Source organism: Monodelphis domestica, chromosome 3 (genome assembly GCF_027887165.1).
Source record: "Monodelphis domestica isolate mMonDom1 chromosome 3, mMonDom1.pri, whole genome shotgun sequence".
NCBI lineage: Eukaryota > Metazoa > Chordata > Mammalia > Didelphimorphia > Didelphidae > Monodelphis > Monodelphis domestica.
This window is the reverse complement of record NC_077229.1, coordinates 526,130,034-526,149,491: the sequence shown is the minus strand read 5'-3', so window position 1 is coordinate 526,149,491 and position 19,458 is coordinate 526,130,034. Positions and strand designations below refer to the sequence as shown.

At 36.6% G+C, this 19,458-nt stretch overlaps 1 protein-coding gene across 16 annotated transcripts in view; it reads left to right on the top strand.

Annotated features, from left to right (window-relative positions):
• PPIP5K2 (diphosphoinositol pentakisphosphate kinase 2) overlaps window positions 1–19,458 on the top strand; it is a 110,184-nt gene that overhangs the window by 32,173 nt on the left and 58,553 nt on the right. For all 16 annotated transcript variants that reach the window (XR_008917961.1, XM_056824967.1, XM_056824968.1 and 13 more), the window contains 3 exons: window positions 957–1,152; window positions 4,888–4,978; window positions 17,671–17,756. Coding sequence is in view for 15 of the 16 variants with exons in the window: in XM_056824967.1 (XP_056680945.1) it covers window positions 957–1,152; window positions 4,888–4,978; window positions 17,671–17,756 (373 nt within the window). In the remaining variant the exon portion in view is untranslated. The remainder of the gene's footprint in view (window positions 1–956; window positions 1,153–4,887; window positions 4,979–17,670; window positions 17,757–19,458) is intronic.

Sequence of the window (19,458 nt, the reverse complement as noted above, 5' to 3'; positions counted from 1 at the left end):
GGATTGTTGTATGAAATTTGTTAGGCCTAAATTGAAATTTTGCCTTTGATATGTCAGAAAACCTAAAAAAGAGAATAGACAAGACCAAAACCAGAACTAAACTATTGTTAAAAAGAAAAATATTAGATACAATTAATTTAATGGGAATGTTCCTTCCCTGTTTTGCAGTGAAGAGCACCGCCTTAAATTCCTGAATTTTAGAGGTATTCTGTGGTTTCCGTGACTAAATATGTAATTATCTTTAAAATATTATTTCTTACAGTCTTAACAAAAGATTTACTTTCAAATGGTGAGCAAATCAATTAATTTTTCAGACTTTGCCTGCCAACGATTTGCTCTTTAGCTATGCAAGTAGAAACCAACTCATACCATAGGCTTCATGCTTAAGAGACAGCTAAGTGGTCCACAGCTGTGCCTGGAATCAGGAAGATCTGACTTCAAATCTAGCCTCTGACACAGGATGAGTGATCCTGGATAAGTCATTTAATCTTGTTTGTCTTAGTTTCCTCATCTATCAAATGTGTTGGAAATGGCAAACTACTTCCAGTGTCTTTGGATCCAATAAGTCAGTTTCTTTGTGGCCATTAGAAATTAAGGGGTCCAGTAAGGCAATCGACATTATCCCACTCTTACATCTTTTCTAGTTTTTTTTTTTGGGGGGGGGTAGGGTACAAGGAAACGGGAGATAGGATAAATACTGGCATTAGAGAAGGAGATCAGTATTTTTTAAGTTTTAGATAGGATTTTTTTTTAAATCAATGCTCTTGACAGTAAAATACTTAATGTTGACTTTTTAAAAAATGTACCATACTAATACAGATGTACTTTGAAAAGCAAAATCATCATGTTAGACCAGAATGTTGATTTTGTAAAATGCCTCCCATTGATTAATGTATAATTTGTCATTTCTGTCAGTGTAAATTGGGATTTTCATTTCTTTTTGTATCCATGTTTAGCCACCAGAAAGGCAGATTGTGGTCGGAATCTGTTCCATGGCAAAAAAATCCAGATCAAAACCAATGAAGGAAATTCTTGAGCGTGTCTCCTTGTTTAAATATATCACAGTAGTAATATTTGAAGAGGACGTGATTTTAAATGAACCCGTAGAAAACTGGCCACTGTGTGATTGTCTCATTTCTTTCCATTCTAAAGGTAATCCTTTTTACGTTGTTTGAGCTGCCTGTATTTCTTAATATTCCAGTCTGATGTAATATTGAGGGAGAATCGAAGCCTTCACTCTGAATGTTGTTAATAGCTTGATTGAACACTTCGAGGTGTCCCCTTAGCCCCCGTGCCGCCATTACTCCTCTTGACCCTGGAGCTAGCCAACTTCTAGTGTGGAAACCGTTTCTATCTTGTACTCAGCTCGCGTAGTTAAAAATGTGGTCACCAGAAGTTGATCCTAAAGCAGAATCTCTCCAAAATACATTCTATTTTGCCATTAGCGTAAGATCATGGGATCATGGATTTAGAACTGAACGGAACCCTGTCGATCCTCAAGCCCCACCCACAGATGAGGAAACTGAGACCCAAAGAGGCTAAATTCCTATCCAAATGGCAAACTTTGAGACTTCTATCTTAGCTATATTTACTTCCCAACCACTTTTCTGTATTATTTTCCTTGAATGAGCAGCAGTGATGAAAATGCTATTTAGGCCCCTGAAAGTCCTCAATTTCCTATAGGTTCTTTCTGACAGCATCATTCATCCATTATGCCAAGTCTTTTTTCTCTGTTACAACTTGTACACACGTACCTTGAAGGCAGTAGCAATGTCCTCAGCTCTGTACTAGGCACTAGAGGTACAAAGACAAAGGTGAAGGAGTCCCTGCCCTTCCGCAGTTGAAACAAATAACTCATTCTGAAAGTAAATATAAAATATCTATCAAGTAATTCCTGGAGATAGTATACTGGCTATTGATGTGTAGATTCATAGGCTAATTCAAAACTTTTCAGAAGTTTCTTTTTAAGATATAATTTTATTATTTCATCCTTTTTCATCTTATAAATTTGACTAAGTTCTCTCTATATTTTAGATATAAATCTTCTATCCAAGAAATTTGTCTATAAAGTTTTCCCAGTTTTTTTTGCTTTCCTCACTAGCTACATGAAATTTTATTTGTAGACAACACTTTTAATTTAATGTAAACAAAATTATCCATTTTATATCTCACGTTATTTCTTTTTTAAATTAAGTAATTAATTAATTTGTTATATTGAAATTTCCAGGTAACTGTCTCCTTCCACTGTGTGCACTAGAGAAGGCATCATTTGACAAAAAAGTAATATGTATATAGAAAGCTTACTTATTTCTTTTTATTATTTCTTTCTCTGGAGGTGGACATGTACAAGTCATTTTTCAAACAATATTTCTGTTGCTGTATATAATATTCTGTTAGTTCTGCTTGTTTTACTCTTCAAATAACCTGCTAGACTCTTCTTATATAGCATGGTGGTATCCCATCATGATCATGTGCCACAGCTTGTTTAGACATTCCCCAGTTGATTGGCATTCCTTCAATTTTCAGTTCTTTATCACCACAAAGAGAGCAACTATGAATATTTTAGAACATAAAGGTTCTTTTCCTTTTTCCCAATCACTTTAGGAAACACACCTAATAGTAATAGGACAAATGGAATGTCCAGTTTTATAACTCTTTGGGTATAAGTCTAGATTACTCACCAGAATGGTTGGATCAGTTCACAGTTCCACCAGAAGTATATTAAGAGTCCCCATTTTTTCTACATTTCCTTCAACATTTATCATTTTGCTCTTTTAGTATTTATTTATTTCTTATTTATTCATAAATTCCTTTTTTATCCATAAATCTGATAGGTTATCTGTTTCCTGTTCTTTTGATTTGCTTATGATTTCTCCTTTATATTTGGTCACGTATCCATTTTGATCTTATCTTGGTAAATGGTATCAGATACTGGTTTGCCAAACTGCTTTCCAATTTTCCCAACAATTTTTGCTTGTGAAGACCTTTTATGTATTACTGATAGAGACTTGTTAACTATGTCTGCCATTTCTTTCAGTACTGAAAGATATAGGTCACTTGAATTCAAGGCAGTTGGGTACTCCGTGCATATCTTGGGTATCAGTTCACTTCCTATTAGTTAGTGGTTTTGTTCTGTGATATCCAGTGTGAAATTCCTTTTGAGTGGCTCTGTCTTCTTTATTGTTAGTTTTCATCTTATTCTCTCCAAGTAAAGATTCTCTCCTTTTTTTTCTTTCAACATAGCTAATCACTTTTTGTTGATTGTCCTTTGTTTACATTGCCAGATTCAAGCCCATTTTGAGATTTAGCATTTGTGAATCTATTTAAAACTGTGCCACATTTTTGGAGTCAGTTTCTTACCTAATCTTGCTTCCATTCTATACATTTCATTTTTTAAATACTCTTAAGTTTGTAGGTGAGTCTCCTGTGCCTACATATTGGTCTCGAGAAAGAATTTTTATTTCGTTCCTTTGTGTGTGTTCTCACTGTGATCTTTCTCAAACATCCCTCCTCACTCCTGGTTGGACTTTCCCTCAAATGTCTTACTCCACAGGATCCTGTGTGACTTTCCTCAAAACCTTTGCAAATCTTTTTTCCGTAAACATAGAGCACATGTCAGATTCTGATAAAAAAGTCTTTTCTTCTCTGTCACAAACTCTAGGCAGCCATTGTTATTTTCCTCTAGGGTCCTATCACTTCCACCCTAGCAACCAGTTTCTCCTTGTTAGTGAGAATCGGATCCAGAAGATAATTTCCCCTTACTTTTTTTTAAACCCTTACCTTCTATCTTAGAATCAATACTGTGTATTGGTTCAAAGGCAGAAGAGCAGTATGGGCCAGGCAATAGGGGTTAAGTGACTTGCCCAGGGTCACACAGCTAGGAGGTGCCTGAGGCCAGATTTGAACCCTGGACCTCCTGTCCCTAGGCCTGGCTCTCCATCCACTGAGCCACCCAGCTGCCCCTTACCCTTACTTTTTACTTTTGGTCAGATAACAAATATTAACTACTTGTTCTATGTGAAATACTGTGCTATAAATACAAAGTTAAGATACATGCCAAGGAGCTCCCTTTTGAGAAGAGGAACTTACAGTGTCTTTGAGCCACTTGTAACTTATGTTCTCTGTCTTGTCATCTTTTAGGGGTTGCTTATAACACCAGACACTAGGGGAAGAATTTTAGATCGTTCTGATTTTTGTACCATATTTCTGATTTTCACATGCATGTGTTTTTCATCCTCGATCTATTGGTGTATAGTCCTAAGGGAACATGGCATTTTATTTAATTAAGTGCCTGCTGTGTGCCAGGTACAGTTATGTGTTTTACAAATATTATCACATTAGGTTTTCACAACAATTCTATGAGGTACGTACTATTATTATCTCCATTTTATACTTGAGACGGAGGCAGACAAAAGGTAAACAATTTGTCCAACACATAGTTAATAAATGTCTGAGTCTGGATTTGAACTCAGGTGTCCCCAAGCACTTTATCCACTGTGCTGCTTAGCTGCCCGTACTGTGTCTTAATCTATTTCTATATATTTGAAATTCCCTCTATTCTATATTTGTGTGTTTGTATAAATATATATATGTGTGTACACATTTATACAAATATGTGTAGACATATATACACACATGATTTTTTTTTATCCTTAGTTATATTTGCTGGATAAAAGACAAGATTTTGTTGAAACATAAAAATTTTAACCTTAAACTTTTTAGGCTTCAAAACTATAATCATTAGAACTGTTTACATATGTTTTTAACCATAAATTAAGGATCATGTATAAGATTTCATATGCCTTTGTCTTTTCCAAGTAGCATTTTATATTTATTAATATCAGTTATAATTTCATTTGTTAATACCATGTTCTTTAAAAATCTCAGGATTTCCACTGGACAAAGCAGTTGCCTATGCAAAACTCAGGAACCCATTTGTGGTCAATGACTTGAATATTCAGTATCGCATACAAGACAGGTAAGTCATATAATTAAGTAATTTTTGTGCAGTTAAAAATACTGATAAAGTTTAGTCTTCTTTAAGTGAATAATAAATATCAAAGCATGGGCTATAGAGAAAATTCAGGAGTATCCAGCGTGGTTCTACAAGTGGAGAGAGCAGTAGCTAGAAGCTTAGACTTGTTCTAAAAGTTGCTAAGTAAGGCACAATTCTGGACAGCAGAAGTGAGAAGAAAGAAGCTGGTATGGAAAGACTGATTTGGAGCCTTGGCATATGGCAGTTAGCAAGTGACTAATAAAGGGGGAGTTGGAAAGAATTCAGTAGATAAACAGTACTGAGTTTGAAGTCAAATCCTGTGTTCAGGTCCTCGCTTTGGTACCTATTAACTTTAAAAGCAAGTCACTTAACGTCTGACATTTAGTTCCCTTATCTGTAGAACAAGAGGGTTCAAATACGTCATTACTGATGTGTCAGCAGTTATTACATTCAAATAGCAACCCTGAGGGAAACAACACTGGCACGTGAGCTGAAGCATGTTCTTCTGAAGTGGTTGCCATGATGAAGAATACCGTGAAACTGGTATAGGCTTTGCAATCCTATATGATCTAGTTGACAAGCTTGTATGCCTCTCTAAAGGAACAAATGACAGACTTGTGACCATGTGATTGCCACGTGCAGGAAAGTGCCACAGGAAAATTTTAGGAAGATCTGGAGGCTCTCATCCATATGTGCCCAAAAAAGGGCAGGCTGGTCATTCTGGGAAATTTTAATGCCAGAGTAAGCACAAACTATCAGTATGACCAGATGTCCTTGGGAAGAACGGAGTTGTAAATAGGAACAGCAACCGAGACACTTGTGACACTCTCCATGAAAACCGGTGTGTCTCATGACCTCATCACCCACACCCTCTTCCATGTACTTGATTGCAGTAAAACCTTGTGGATGTGTCAGGCAATGTCATTGTAAGGAGAAGAGCCAGAATGTACAAATGGTGAAGTCGAAGTGTTGCGTATAGAGCTGGACCGATCATTGGTTTATCCTCTCCATCGTAAACAGTCACATTCAGTAAGAGTGGCAACCTCAAGGCAAAAAGACGACTAGACTTCATGTCAAGTGGCTCGGCTGTTTCTCAGAGCAGAACCCATTTGTGGCTAATTTGGAAGGAAAGCTGGGCTACACTCAGTTGACAACAGTAGAGCAGAAAAGGAGTAAGGCAACTTTTGTTGATATTGTGTATAATGCCTTATTTTCTTCTCTGGACCAAAATACTCTCAAGCATAAGGATTGGTTTGATGAAAATGATGAGGAAATTCAGAAGCTACTAAATAAAAAGTGCGAACCCTACAGGTTTTGCCAGCAGGATTGTTCGCCCATATCTTAGAAGGCAGCACTTAACTCCATCAAAAATAAAGTGCAAATGAAGCTGAGAGAGATGCAGGATTCTTTTGGCGAAAAGGCAGATGAAATGCAGTTTTATGCTGGTAGTAACGATTCAAAGAGCTTTTATGATTCCCTGAAGGCTTTTTGTAGGCCAAAGACCCGTGGTGTAGCTCAGCTACTTGGCATGATAGAACCACATCAGTCAGTAATAAGAACATGTTTCTGGAGAGATGGGCTGAACACTTCCATCATATGCTCAGAATTCATCAGTCAGTGTTGAAGCCATTGACTTGTGTACTTCAGGTTGAAATCAGTCCCTTTTTAGGCAGACTTCCGATTCAACAAGCAATTTGAATGCCATTAGACTCCTCTTGTGTGGTAGAGTGCCTGGTGCTGAAAGCATTCTAGCAGAGATTTACAAGGCAGAGTGGACAATACTCACTCGCACAAAAGATGCCTGAAACCTTCTGGGTTGTGTGAGGAGGTTATCCCCCAAAAGATCAGGGATGGCTTGGTTGTCTGCCTCTGTAAAAGAGAAGGAAACAGGTTGCCTTTTGATGGTTTATTCCGTTTCTTTTTCTGTGATGGGGTTGTGTTTTGTAAGTATTCATCTATTGCATATAGATTGTCAGATTTATTGGCATATAGTTGGGTAAAATAGCTTCCAATAATTGCATTAATTTCTTCATTGCTTGTGATTTTGCCTTTTTCATTTTTGATACTGGTAATTTGGTTTTATTTCTTTTTATCAAGTTAACCAGTGGTTTGTCTAGTTGTTTTTTTTTTTCATGAATCTACCTCCTTTGTCTTATTAGTTCAGTGGTTTTCTGATTTTCAATTTTATCAATCTCTCTCCCTTGTTCAGGATTTCTAATTTGGTGTTTGAGGGGTTTTAATTTGTTCTTTAGTTTCCAATTAAGTTTTAGTCTTTCTATTGCCCTTTATTGAATGTAATTTTTATTGCGTTACAGTCTGAAAAGTATGCATTTAATATTTCTCCTTTTGTACATTTGGTTATGAGGTTTTTATTCCCTCTTATGTGGTTAATTTTAGTGAAGGTACCGGGTACTACTTAAAAAAAGGTGTATTCCTTTCTATTCTCTTTCAGAGAAAATAGGTTGTCCTGGCAATCATAGGTAGAGTCTCTCCCACTGTCGTTTCTGGCAAGGTAATTGGCAGTGTGCACCTTAATATTGGTTATCTTTTTATTTGGAAGATAATGCGAGTCAGTAGTAGCTTCAGAAAGGGCCAAGGAACAGTTGATAGGGATTTGCTACCTGATAACTCCAGGAGAAATTCCAGGAGCAGCACAGAGTCTAAATACAGTGTTCATCAATCTGATTGAGGCCTTTTGTAATGTGATATGGAAATCACATTAAAAGACTGATATATATTAATTTAAGGTCACCAAGGAATTCAGGTATGTAATTCCTAAATGAAAACTCAAGTCAGCAGTCAAACTTTTATGGAGTTTTTAATTACTAACAGGAGGAAGAAAGGTGAGAGAGAGAGAGATGCGGGGGGGGGGGGGGGGGACAGACACAGACACAGACACAGACACAGACACACCCCAATGTTTTGCTGGGCACATTGACAAAAACCAATTAGGGGGCAGTCCCCTTTGGCAGAAGACTGTACATTCAAAATAAATTAAATCAACCTTCAGTTCAAGCAACCACACCCCAAGGTTCATAATGTAGGTTTTCTGGCATCTTTCTGCAACAGTTCATTCTCTGGATTTAGGAGTTAGCAAGCTTCTTCCTTGAAGATGTTTCTCAAAAAAAAATTTTTTTCAAAATCTTGGAGTTTTATTAAAATACAATCCCCCCTGAAGTGGGTGTTAAAAAAATCCAGTTCAGCTCAGGATGCATTGTTGAGTTATGGGGGTATATGAGTCAGTTATTAAAAGAATTCAAAAACAATAAAAACAAAACAAACAAAATATATATAAAGGGAAAAAATATGGAAGAAAGTTAAACTTTTGGGAGAAAGGGAAGAAAAAATTCAAAATCAGAATCAAAATAACAAAATCTATGTATAAAATGTTGAGTAAACAAGAATAACTTCATAATGGGCCCTTGTAAAGGTCCAATTTAAAGTAATTTCTATCCCACAAGTCTGAAGGACAGAATGCAGTAATATTTTACTCACCCATTTGCAGCCAAGACTACAGGAAGTTCTCATCTTATAAGAGGGAAAAGAACTAGAAGCAGAGGGGTATTTAAGCCCTATTCCCTTCTGCTTAGGCTGGGCCAAAGGCCCAAGGCCTTGGATAGCCGAGGCAAAGAAAAGAGCTCAGTCCCTATCACTCACGTGACCAAAATGGAGAAACAGTCTCAGGGCCTCCACTCCAAGCACCAGGCTCCAACCACCACACTCTCCCTCCACACCATAAGTCCCAGCCTCCTCAGCTCTCCTCTACCTCACTTCCTGTGTCTCACCTGAGCACATGGTGGCTCTAGCTTAACCCAGGACCACCCAGAGGTCTGTCCCCTTTGCACATGTCTGTTGAAGGTCATATTCTCAAATAATTAAATCTTGAGCTTTGCTCCAGCCCTTCCTAAATCCTGTTACCCTGAGTAGGGTGGAGATTGTAGTTTCCAAGACCTGATTCTGTCATTCCAAGTATCTCCATTGTTATTGATCAGGAAATAGCCAAATCCCATCCTCTAAAGAATGGTTTGAACAGGGTTGAGTAGTTTTGAAATTCACAATAATGAGGACATGTAGGAGAGATCATGGGGAAATTGAGTGCCTGGAGAAGTTTATTAGTATTATATGCCAGCTCCGTGGCTACAAGTTCGAAGAGTAAATGGACAGTGTTCTCGTGCTTGCCCAGTTACTAGTGGAGTGAGGCAGGACTACATGTTTCTTCCCATGCTTTATAGCAGGATGTTTTCACAAATGTTGGATACCTTGAATGTGAACAAAAGCCACCTCAAGGTCAGCTACTATACCGACAATGATTATTTAACTTGAAACGGCTACAAGCCAAGACTAATGTAAAGGGAAATTTTGATACACGACTTTCTTTTTACACATAATTTTGCACTCAATGCAGCCTTCTAAGACTGAGATCAGAGAGAGCATAGATTGATTTTCTGCCACTGATTTGGTGTATGCCAATCTTGATAATTACTCATTACTCATTTTATCTAATTAATTTACATGTAATAAGCATTCACTTTGCTAATAAATAATTCTAATTTTGGACTGACAACACCAAGAATGCAGAAGTTCTTCACCAACCAGCACCACACTATCTTGTAGAGCCATTATTTATAGCAAATGGAGACATTTTAAAGACTGTGGATAAGTTCATTTACCTTGGCAACATACTTTCCAGGCACGTGCACATCAAAGATGAGATTTACACTCACCTTGCCAGAGTTAATTCAATGTTTTGGAGGCTCCAAAGGAAAGTAGGTGAAAGAAATTATTAGGTTGTTTAAAAAACTGAAGGTCTATAGAGCCATACTGCTGATCTGATTGTGGTATGCCTGTGAAACCTGGACATTTGCCAGCCCCATGCCAGGGTACCAAAGCGCTTCCATTTAAATTATTTTGGGAAGATTCTGAAGATCACACAGCAAGATAAGGTACTATACACTGAGATCTTCTCTTGAGCTGACCTACCGAGCATTCAAACTCTGTACATCTGCAGGTGCCAAACCTACCTTTGTCTCAAAGACTATTTTACAGAGAACTCACAGAAAGTAAGCACTCCCACAGAGACCAGAAAAAATGACACAAGGACACTCTCAAAGGCTCTGAAGAAATGTGGTATTGATTGGGAAACATGAGAGACTCTGGCATGGGATTGGGCAGTGTGCCATGGAGTAGCTCAAAAGAAATGTGAGATGTGGAAATTTAGAGACGTTTCCATCGTAAATGTTCGAGGGGTCCATTCGTGCCCAACCCGTGGTAAAACTCTCCAAGCTTGTTTTGGGCTGATCAGCCATAGTGAGACATACTATACACTGACCTTGACATAGTGATGTTATTTTGGTCCTCTTTGCGTACGAAGGACAGCAACCAACCAACCAAAATAAGGGGTTTGGACTAGGTAATCATGAAAATATCTTTTGATTGTAATACATACAAATATTGACTAAGGATCCTAGCTTCTGTTTATATGTAGAGCTAGATAATTATCCTATTGACTCACAAAGATTGTGCCGAATTGGTGTTTCTGTCTATGGGGCAATCACATGCAATTTGTATATCGAGTTCTTATTGGCAAGGTGGTAGTGAAATTTAAAAAAAGACTTAGAAGTATATAATATGTAATAGGAAAGAAGTGGACCACTAAACCATATCAACTATAATTGCTATAACATTTATGAAGAATCAAGATTTTCTGCGATAAAAGCAGTTTCCTTATTCCAAAAAATAAAAAGTTTACACAAGCTGATATAGACAGTTAAAAAAATATATTCCATCATATGAAAAAGAACCCATGGCAGTTGTAAAGCAGTTCAAGCTCTTAGTTAAGCTTTATAATCCTCCTTATTTGGACTTCAACATCCTTTTGGATGAATAATTAACAAAAAGGGAGAAACAACAGATTATACAGGACACTAATAATAACCCCTGAATTGCCGGTTGGCCAAGTTAGGATCCTGATTGGGAATATAACTCTTTTGAGGGTTACAGAGACTTAACTATGGTCAGGGAGGTAATAACTGAAACTATGAGACAAAATTCCAGATGCCCAAGAACCTGGTCTAAATTTGAGTGTTTAAAGCAGGAAGTAGGAGAGACTTCCTTCACTTTCCTTGATAGAATTTTTGACTGTGCAGAAATTAACCCTTTAATTAAATTAACCCCTTATCCCCCCACAATTTTCTTCCAAGCTACCCACCCTGCACTTGCCACCTCTCTTCTCTTCTTCCTATTTCAACTCCACATTATCCTCCTCTCTTGAATCCAGAGCCAACCCCCACCCCCATCATTTTCCTGATTATACCTAGCCAAGCATAAACCCAAGATTACTCCAATCATTCTTCATCTACATACTTGGTACTCATCAAAAGTGAAGAAAATCACACAACTGTTCTGATGGGTCCACTACAAGTTTATGCAACCTCAACTGCTTCCTCACTGCTGCTAGATAATCCTACTATGTCTCACTTGTTCACTCACGATCCCACTCTACACAGTGTCTCTTCCCAACTTTTAATCATTCCTCAAACCTGTGACTGACTCTTTCCAACTCTTTTTGCCTCTCTTTGTATCCCTAGTACTCAGTATGGTGCCTGGCATAAAGTAGGTTCTTAATAAGTGTTTATTGATATTACTATTGATTTATTTATTAAGTTCCTACTATGTGCTAAGCACTTTACAAATATTATTTTATTTGATTCTCATAAAAGCCCTGTGTTATTATGATCCCATTCCCTATTGTTATAAACTATTGTAAGGGCTTACTAACCCTTATTAGTTTATATAGTGTGGTATCACTATTTTGTCCTAGGTGGATAGGCTGTGGGTGTTGTGACTGTTGAGAAAAATGGCTCTCAGAGCAGTCTTATTTTTTTTAAATTTTATTTAATTAGATGATTTAGAATAAGTTTCCATGGTTACAAGACTCATGTTCCTTCCTTCCCCTCCTCTTGCCCCCCTCACATATATGACACACATCTCCACTGGGTTTAACATGTGCCATCGATCAAGACCCATTTCCTTATTATTAGTATTTGCACTGGAGTGATCGTTTAGAGTCCTCTTTACCAGTCATAGCCCCACCGACCCATGTGATCGAGTGGTTGTTTTTCTTCTGTATTTCTTTTCCCACAGTTCTTCCTCTGGATGTAGATAGTGTCCTTTCTCATAAATCCCTCCAAATAGTTCTGGATCATTGTATTACTACTAGTAGAGAAGTCCATTACATTCGATTGTACCACAGTGTCTCAGTCTCTGTGTACAAGGTTCTCCTAGTTCTGCTCCTCTCGCTCTGCATCACTTCCTGGAGGTTGTTCCAGTTCACATGGAATCCTTCCAGTTCATCATTCCTTTGAGTACAATAGTATTCTATCACCAACATACACCACAATGTGTTCAGCCATTCCCCAATCGAAGGGCATCCCCTCATTTTCCAATTTTTGGCCACCACAAAGAGCATAGCTATGAATATTCTTGTACAAGTCTTTTTCCTTGTTATCTCTTTGGGGTACAAACGCAGCAGTGCTATGGCTGGATCAAAGGGCAGACAGTCTTTTATCGCCCTTTGGGCATAGTTCCAAATTGCCCTCCAGAATAGTTAGATCAATTCACAACTCCACCAGCAATGCATGAATGTCCCAACTTTGCCACATCCCCTCCAGCGTTCATTACTTTCCTTTGCTATCATGTTAGCCAATCTGCTAGGCGTGAAGTAATACCTCAGAGTTGTTTTGATTTGCATTTCTCTGATTATAAGAGATTTAGAACACTTTTTCATGTGCTTATTAATAGTTTTGATTTCTTTATCTGAAAATTGCCTATTCATGTCCCTTGCCCATTTATCAACTGGGGAAATGGCTTGATTTTTTGTACAATTAATTTAGTTCTTTATAAATTTGAGTGATTAGACCTTTGTCCAAGGTTTTTGTTTAAAAGATTGTTTCCCAATTTGTTGCTTCCCTTCTAATTTTGACTTCATTGGTTTTGTTTGTACAAAAGCTTTTTAATTTAATGTAATAAAAATGATCTTTTGAATTTTGTAATTTTTTCTAACTCTTGCTTGGTCTTAAAATCTTTCCTTTCCCAAAGATCCGACAAGTATACTATTCTTTGTTCACCTAATGTACTTATTGTTTCCTTCTTTATGTTCAATTCATTCACCCATTCTGAGTTTATTTTGGTATAGGGTGTGAGATGTTGATCTAAACCTAGTCTCTACCATACTGTTTTCCAATTTTCCCAGCAGTTTTTGTCAAATAGTGGATTTTTATCCCAAAAGCTGGGATCTTAGGGTTTATCATAGACTGTGTTACTGAGGTCATTTACCCCAAGTCTATTCCACTGATTCTCCCTGTATTAAAGAGATAATCTGTGGAATTATTTCTGGTTACAATAACTGGAATATACTATGGCTGCTAGAGAAGTACTAGGGGAAACTGAGGGTGCCTATTTGTAATGGAGATTAATGAGAGATAGAAAGATGCTGCTAGAGGGGTTACTATGGGGTTGCCTATTGATTACTATTGATGACTAATAGATCAATATATTTCTTACCCTCCTGCCTCCCTTCCCCTCCCCCCTGTTAGTCACCTTTCTATATAGCTCAAAGATGAACTGAGAGGTTTAGAGAAGATACTCTTGTTCTCTTTCTCAGGTAAGGAGATTCATTGGAAAAGATAGGACAGGATGGAAACTGAGAGGGATGAAGTTGTCCCTAATCTATAAGGAAGGGTCATGAGGATTTTGGGAAATGTCAGTCTTGTCACAACTGTGACACTGAGACAGAGAGTGTGGAGGACAAGTATTTTTCTTCTTTTCTTCTTTAAAGCAGCCAGATAATCTCTGCTTGAGTAATTCAAGTCCAGACTCTGTCAAAGGCCACAAAGGTCTCTCTCTTAGTCAGAAACCCCAGAAAGAAGTCTCATTTCCTTGGTCAGTAACCCCAGAGAAGAAGTCTCTCCCTTGGTCAGTAACCCCAGGGAGAAAATCTCAGTTCATCTCCTCTGGCCAGGCTCCAACTGCCTTCCCTGGGAACATTCTGTTTTGGAATCTTCACCTTGATTGGCAGATCAGGTCCCCAGCTTTCTTTTGCAAGCATGAAGTTCTCTCTTCCTCCATGCCTCTTCCACATCCCTTCTGTCTCTTAGCCAGTACCATATGATTTTGATGATCACTGCTTTATAGTACAGTTTAAGATCTGGTACTGCTAGGCCACCGTCCTTCATATTTTTTTCCATTATTTCCCTTGATATTCTTGATCTTTTGTTCTTCCAAATAAACTTTGTTATTATTTTTTTCTAATTCTATAAAAAAGTTTTTTGGTAGTTTGATAGGTATGGCCCCAAATCTCAGAGCAGTCTTAAGAATTCTGGCTTGGCCAGTTATATCAAAAATATATTTATTGTAAGTAAAAAAAAAACTAAAGAAAAAGGAAATAAGTGGAAAAGAAATTCTTATAATTTATGCATCTCTAATCTAATAAATTCTTATCTAACCACCCAGTCAATCTGACCCCCAAGGGTCTCTTTGATCCCCAACAGAGTTGGGGCTACACTCTCTTCCTATCTATCTTATCTCCAAATACCTCAATCTATCTTATCTGATTTAAATTCTTATACACAAAAGAGTAAGTTGGTTTCTCTTCTAAAAAACAGGTTAGAGTGTCTGTCTCCTGTCTTCCTCCAAACTCACAGCAAACCAGCTGAGCTTGCAATGAATTTTCACCCAACAATCTTCTTCACTGTTATGGTCTGTTAGATGAATTTTTGATGTAGGAAAGCAATTAAGAATTTCCCAGTCTAGCCGAGCCACTCTTGAGACCTCATATCATGACAAGATCAGCCCCTAACAAGTACAAAGTCAGTTGGATAACTGTCTCTCAAAGCACTCTGGGAAAATTCTCTTACACACAATCCATCTCTAAGATTCCATTTAAAGAAACCCAACTTATTATACATCTATAAAATGACCTGTTACTCTATTTCCTGCTGAATTCTTACTTCATAACTCTTAATTAGCAAATATCCTATTATACTATTGAGGAGAATGAAACTGTTCAGTGCCTTTTTACCATGGAGAATGATCTTTAGACTGGAATGATAGGATGTAAATAGTTGAGGGCTATAAATCCAGAAATACACTAAACAACAATCACCGTCTGGATCAAAACTATATGATTCAATCTTGGAAGAATTTCTTGGTGTCATTGCTGAACCAGATGTTTCAGGAGGCCAGATAAAGAGCAGAGGTGCTTTTAGGACTAGAGATGAGTAAATATAGTAGTTTGCAAAATGAGCACAAAGGTGGATCATTCTTTGTCATGACTTTCACGTATCCAATAATCCTTAAATTGTTACTTCTGGATTTATTTTCCAGGTCAGTTGTATTTTTTTAATGAGATATTTCATATTTTCTTTATTTTTTATTCTTTTGATTTTGCTTTATTGTTTCTTTTTATTGTCATTCAAAACCTACTTCCATACTGGTCACTGTTGTAAGAGCAAAGTCATATGTAGTCAAAACTCCAAAATAAAACCAAAAAATATACAGATGTGAAAGACAACTCCAACATTTCTTTCTCTGGATCATCTTGCTTATCATTTCTTATAGCACAACATTGCATTACAAACATGTACCACAATTTGTTCAGCTATTCCCCAATTGATGGAAATCTCTTCAACTTCCAATTCTTTGCCACCACAAAAAAGCAGCTATAAATATTTTTGTACAAGTTGGTCCCTTCCCCTCTTATTATGGCTTTGGGATACAGACTCAGTAGTGGTATAATCAGATCAAAACGTATGCACAGTTTTTATACTTTGGATATAGTTCTAAATTATCCTCCAGAATGGTTGGATCAGTTCATAAATTCACCAACCATGTTTTAGTGTCCCAATTTGCCATTTCTCCTCCAACATTTACCACTTTCCTGCCATATTAGCCAATCTGACAGGCGTGAGGTGGTATTTGAGCATTGTTTTCATTTGCATTTCTAATCAAGAGTGATTTAGAACCATTTTTTCGTATTATTATTGATGGCTTTGATTTCTTCATCTGACAATTGCATATTCATATCCCTTGATCAGTTGTCAATTAGGGAATAATTTTTATTCTTATAAATTTGATTTAGTTCTTTATAAATTCTAGAAGTTAGATCTTTATCAGAAACATCTGTTATAAAAAATCTTTCCCAGTTCTTTCCCTTTTAATCTTCATTAGATTAATTTATTTGTACAAAATCTTTTTGATTTAATATAATAAAAATTACTCATTTTATGTTTTATGATTCTTTGTTTGACTATAAATGTTTTATTTCTTGATGTTTCATGAAGTCATTAACTTCTGTTTTTTCAATTCTAATTTTTAAAAAATGAATTTCTTTCATGACCTTTTGATCCTACTTTTCCATTTCGTCCATTCTACTTTTCATGGAACTTTTTTTCATTGAATTTTTGGGCCTCTTTTTTACAGTTGACCAATTTTGCTTTTTAAGCAAAGGTCCTAGCTAGTTCTTCACCACCGTGCAGGCTTGAAAGGGTCAGGCACTATGGACTTACAGGCCACACTGCAGGGTGGTGCCAGGGCCTGGGACTTCTTGGGGTAGGCCTTGGGTGTGGCTTGCTACTGTTAGTATAGCCAGGGTATTGTGTATGGAGCCTTCTTTTTTTGCCATTGATTTCCTTGGTATATATGGAATTTCTGTGCTTTGAAAATTTCAATTATTTCAAATAATTCCAAATTGCTTTCCAGAATGGTTGGACTAGTATACAGGTCCACATTAGTGTACCTCTGTATTTCTACAGTCCCTCAAACATTGACTATTTATATCTTTTATCATTGTTGCCAATTTGCTTGGTACGAGAAGAAACAATGAATTCTAATTTTTATTTCCCTTATTAATAATTTGGTGTGTTATTTGTGTACTTGCAAATGGTTTGCAATTGCTCTTTTGAGAACTGTTTGTTCATACCTTTGACCACTTATCTATTGAAGATAGCTTTGGATTTATATATTTCTATTAATTTCTTTTTTTTTTTAATTTATATTTAAGTATCAGTTCCATATAAAAGATACTTGACCACAAATTTTTTCCCTCTAAATAACTTCTCTTATGCTAGTTGCATTCTTTTATTCATTCACAAACATTTCAATTTCTTGCAAACAAAATAATCTATTTAATCATTTACACTTTTCTCTTTTTCTTTAAGAATTTACCCCTTAGTCACTGTTCTGAATAATATTCTCTTTCAAAGCTTCTTATCCAATGAATAAAGCTAACTAAAGTTCTGTGACTTTTCCTATTTTAAAATTTAAACAATTATTTTCAATAATAAAGAAATATATACTTTTTTAAATTATTAAATTTTATCTAGCTTCAACAGAAACAAGGAATGGGAATTCATTGATTTTACTTGATTAGAATCCTACTTGATACTTTTGTCATTTTACCAGCATGTTACTTTCCTTTTTTACTTCCTTATGTCTTTAAGGTGTTGAAATTTAACTGTCTAAAAGTATTCTCTAAAACAATAATGATACTATTCTTGAGGCATTTATCAAAACCTCAGAAAAAGATGGCTTATTGATAGTTTCTCCATTAAAAGAACAATTATTTTTATTAGTGTTGGATTATGAAAGTATAAAAGTATTTTTCCCTTTTTCCTTAGGAGAGAAGTTTATAGTATTCTTCAGTCTGAAGGCATTTTACTTCCTCGTTATGCAATTTTAAACCGTGATCCAAATAATCCCCAAGGTAAGAGAATTTTGGCATAAGCAAATTGTCCCCTATTGCCCACCATGCCATGTCAATTGATGTAGACACGGAGCATTCAGCCATCTTCATACTGGTGTCAAATGGTTGTTGACTCGGGGGAGACTTATCTAGAGCAGAAGTCATTTGCTATAGTTCCCATTTGTCTCCGAGCAGATTTGGAGGTGAAGCTAAGGAGTTCTCAAGGAAGGCCCTAGATGGTTCTCAGTGTAGACTTTCAGTTGGTCATTAATGAGCAGCGTCCCTTAATTGTCTAGCAACTGTCCAGAGTGCCCTCGTTCTTCGAAGTACATGACTCTTCCAGAGAGCAATGCCTGTCGCTGTAAATCGCAGCGATGTTCTCTTCCACTCGACACGATGAAGATTGACCAAAGTGCTCGGCTTACTCACAAACTTGTGGGTGCCTCAGCGGGCATTTTACCACCCTTTACAACTTGGTTATTTGTACTTGTTTGTTACGAAGAACTCTTTCCCGCTGATGTTATTTGAATCCCCCGACAAAACTGTAAAACAGAGTAGTGATATAGCAGCTTATGATGTTACAGGATTCGCATGAATCCGGTTAGTGCCTGATTAGGTCAGAATTATGCTCTGGTATGCATCATATTTTAACACATTCCTAAGGACTGATCTTAGATTTTTCTTAGAATAAGTTAATTTTGTTACTTAAAGAGTTTTGATTACTTAATTGGATCTTATTTCAGACTTGAGAAGCCAACAGCAACATTTAAAACCAATTTTCTTTAGACTTGGTCACTCGGTTGAAAATCCAGATAGGAAAAAAAAAATCAAAAGGTTCAAGCTGTGTAATAAGGTCTAACGAGTTGTTCCCTGGGAGAAAGTTTAGCACAGAGAGAAAGGTGACCAAACAGCGATTTAGGAGGTGAGACATAACCCCCACTTCGTCTCTGCTGCAGGTAGAAGAGAGGAAAAACAAAAGATCAAGCCGTTTGAGGTGGTTTTTGGCTTAACGTGTCCCTGTCATACTCTTAAGTCCCCTGTTTATCCTCTCATCTTGTAAACAGAAGAACTCAATACACAGATACAGTGAAAAAGAAAGCAAAAGCAATAAAATAGTCATTAACATTAACTGACTTCAGGTCTCCTTTTCTCAGACTTTCACGGATAGATTTGCCTCTTTGGTTCCAAATTGCTTGGAAAGGTTCCTTAGATATTCCTGCTAACTAAGCAGATTTCAATACAAATTAATATAGCTTTTCTAATATTATTTCTCCAGTAATTACTTGAAGTGGTGAAAAATCTTTCAAAATCTTGTGTTCTTGATCTTAGTAATAATAAAGCTATTGGGAACTCGCAATGCATTTAAAATTCAGAACATTTAGGTTTTTCATCTCATTAGAATCATTTACATTTAATATACTGAATAGTCTAATTTATTATTTTTTTAAAACTTTCCACCTAGTTAATTCCACTTTCTTTAGAAAGATCAGATGTTATCAGGAATCTAATCCTAATTAAGAAAACTCTTAAGTAAGACACTTTTGCAGGTAGTTTCTCCACTCCTGTGTTCAATGATTATTCAAGTGAATTTACCTACAAGTTGACTTAATTCCAATTGAAACAAAACTTGGGTAAAGTACAGATGCATTTAAATGATTAATTTCCAGTTTTCCCCAAGTGGATTGCTTGTAGTAAAACACGTTAAGTTGTTAACCACATTCAA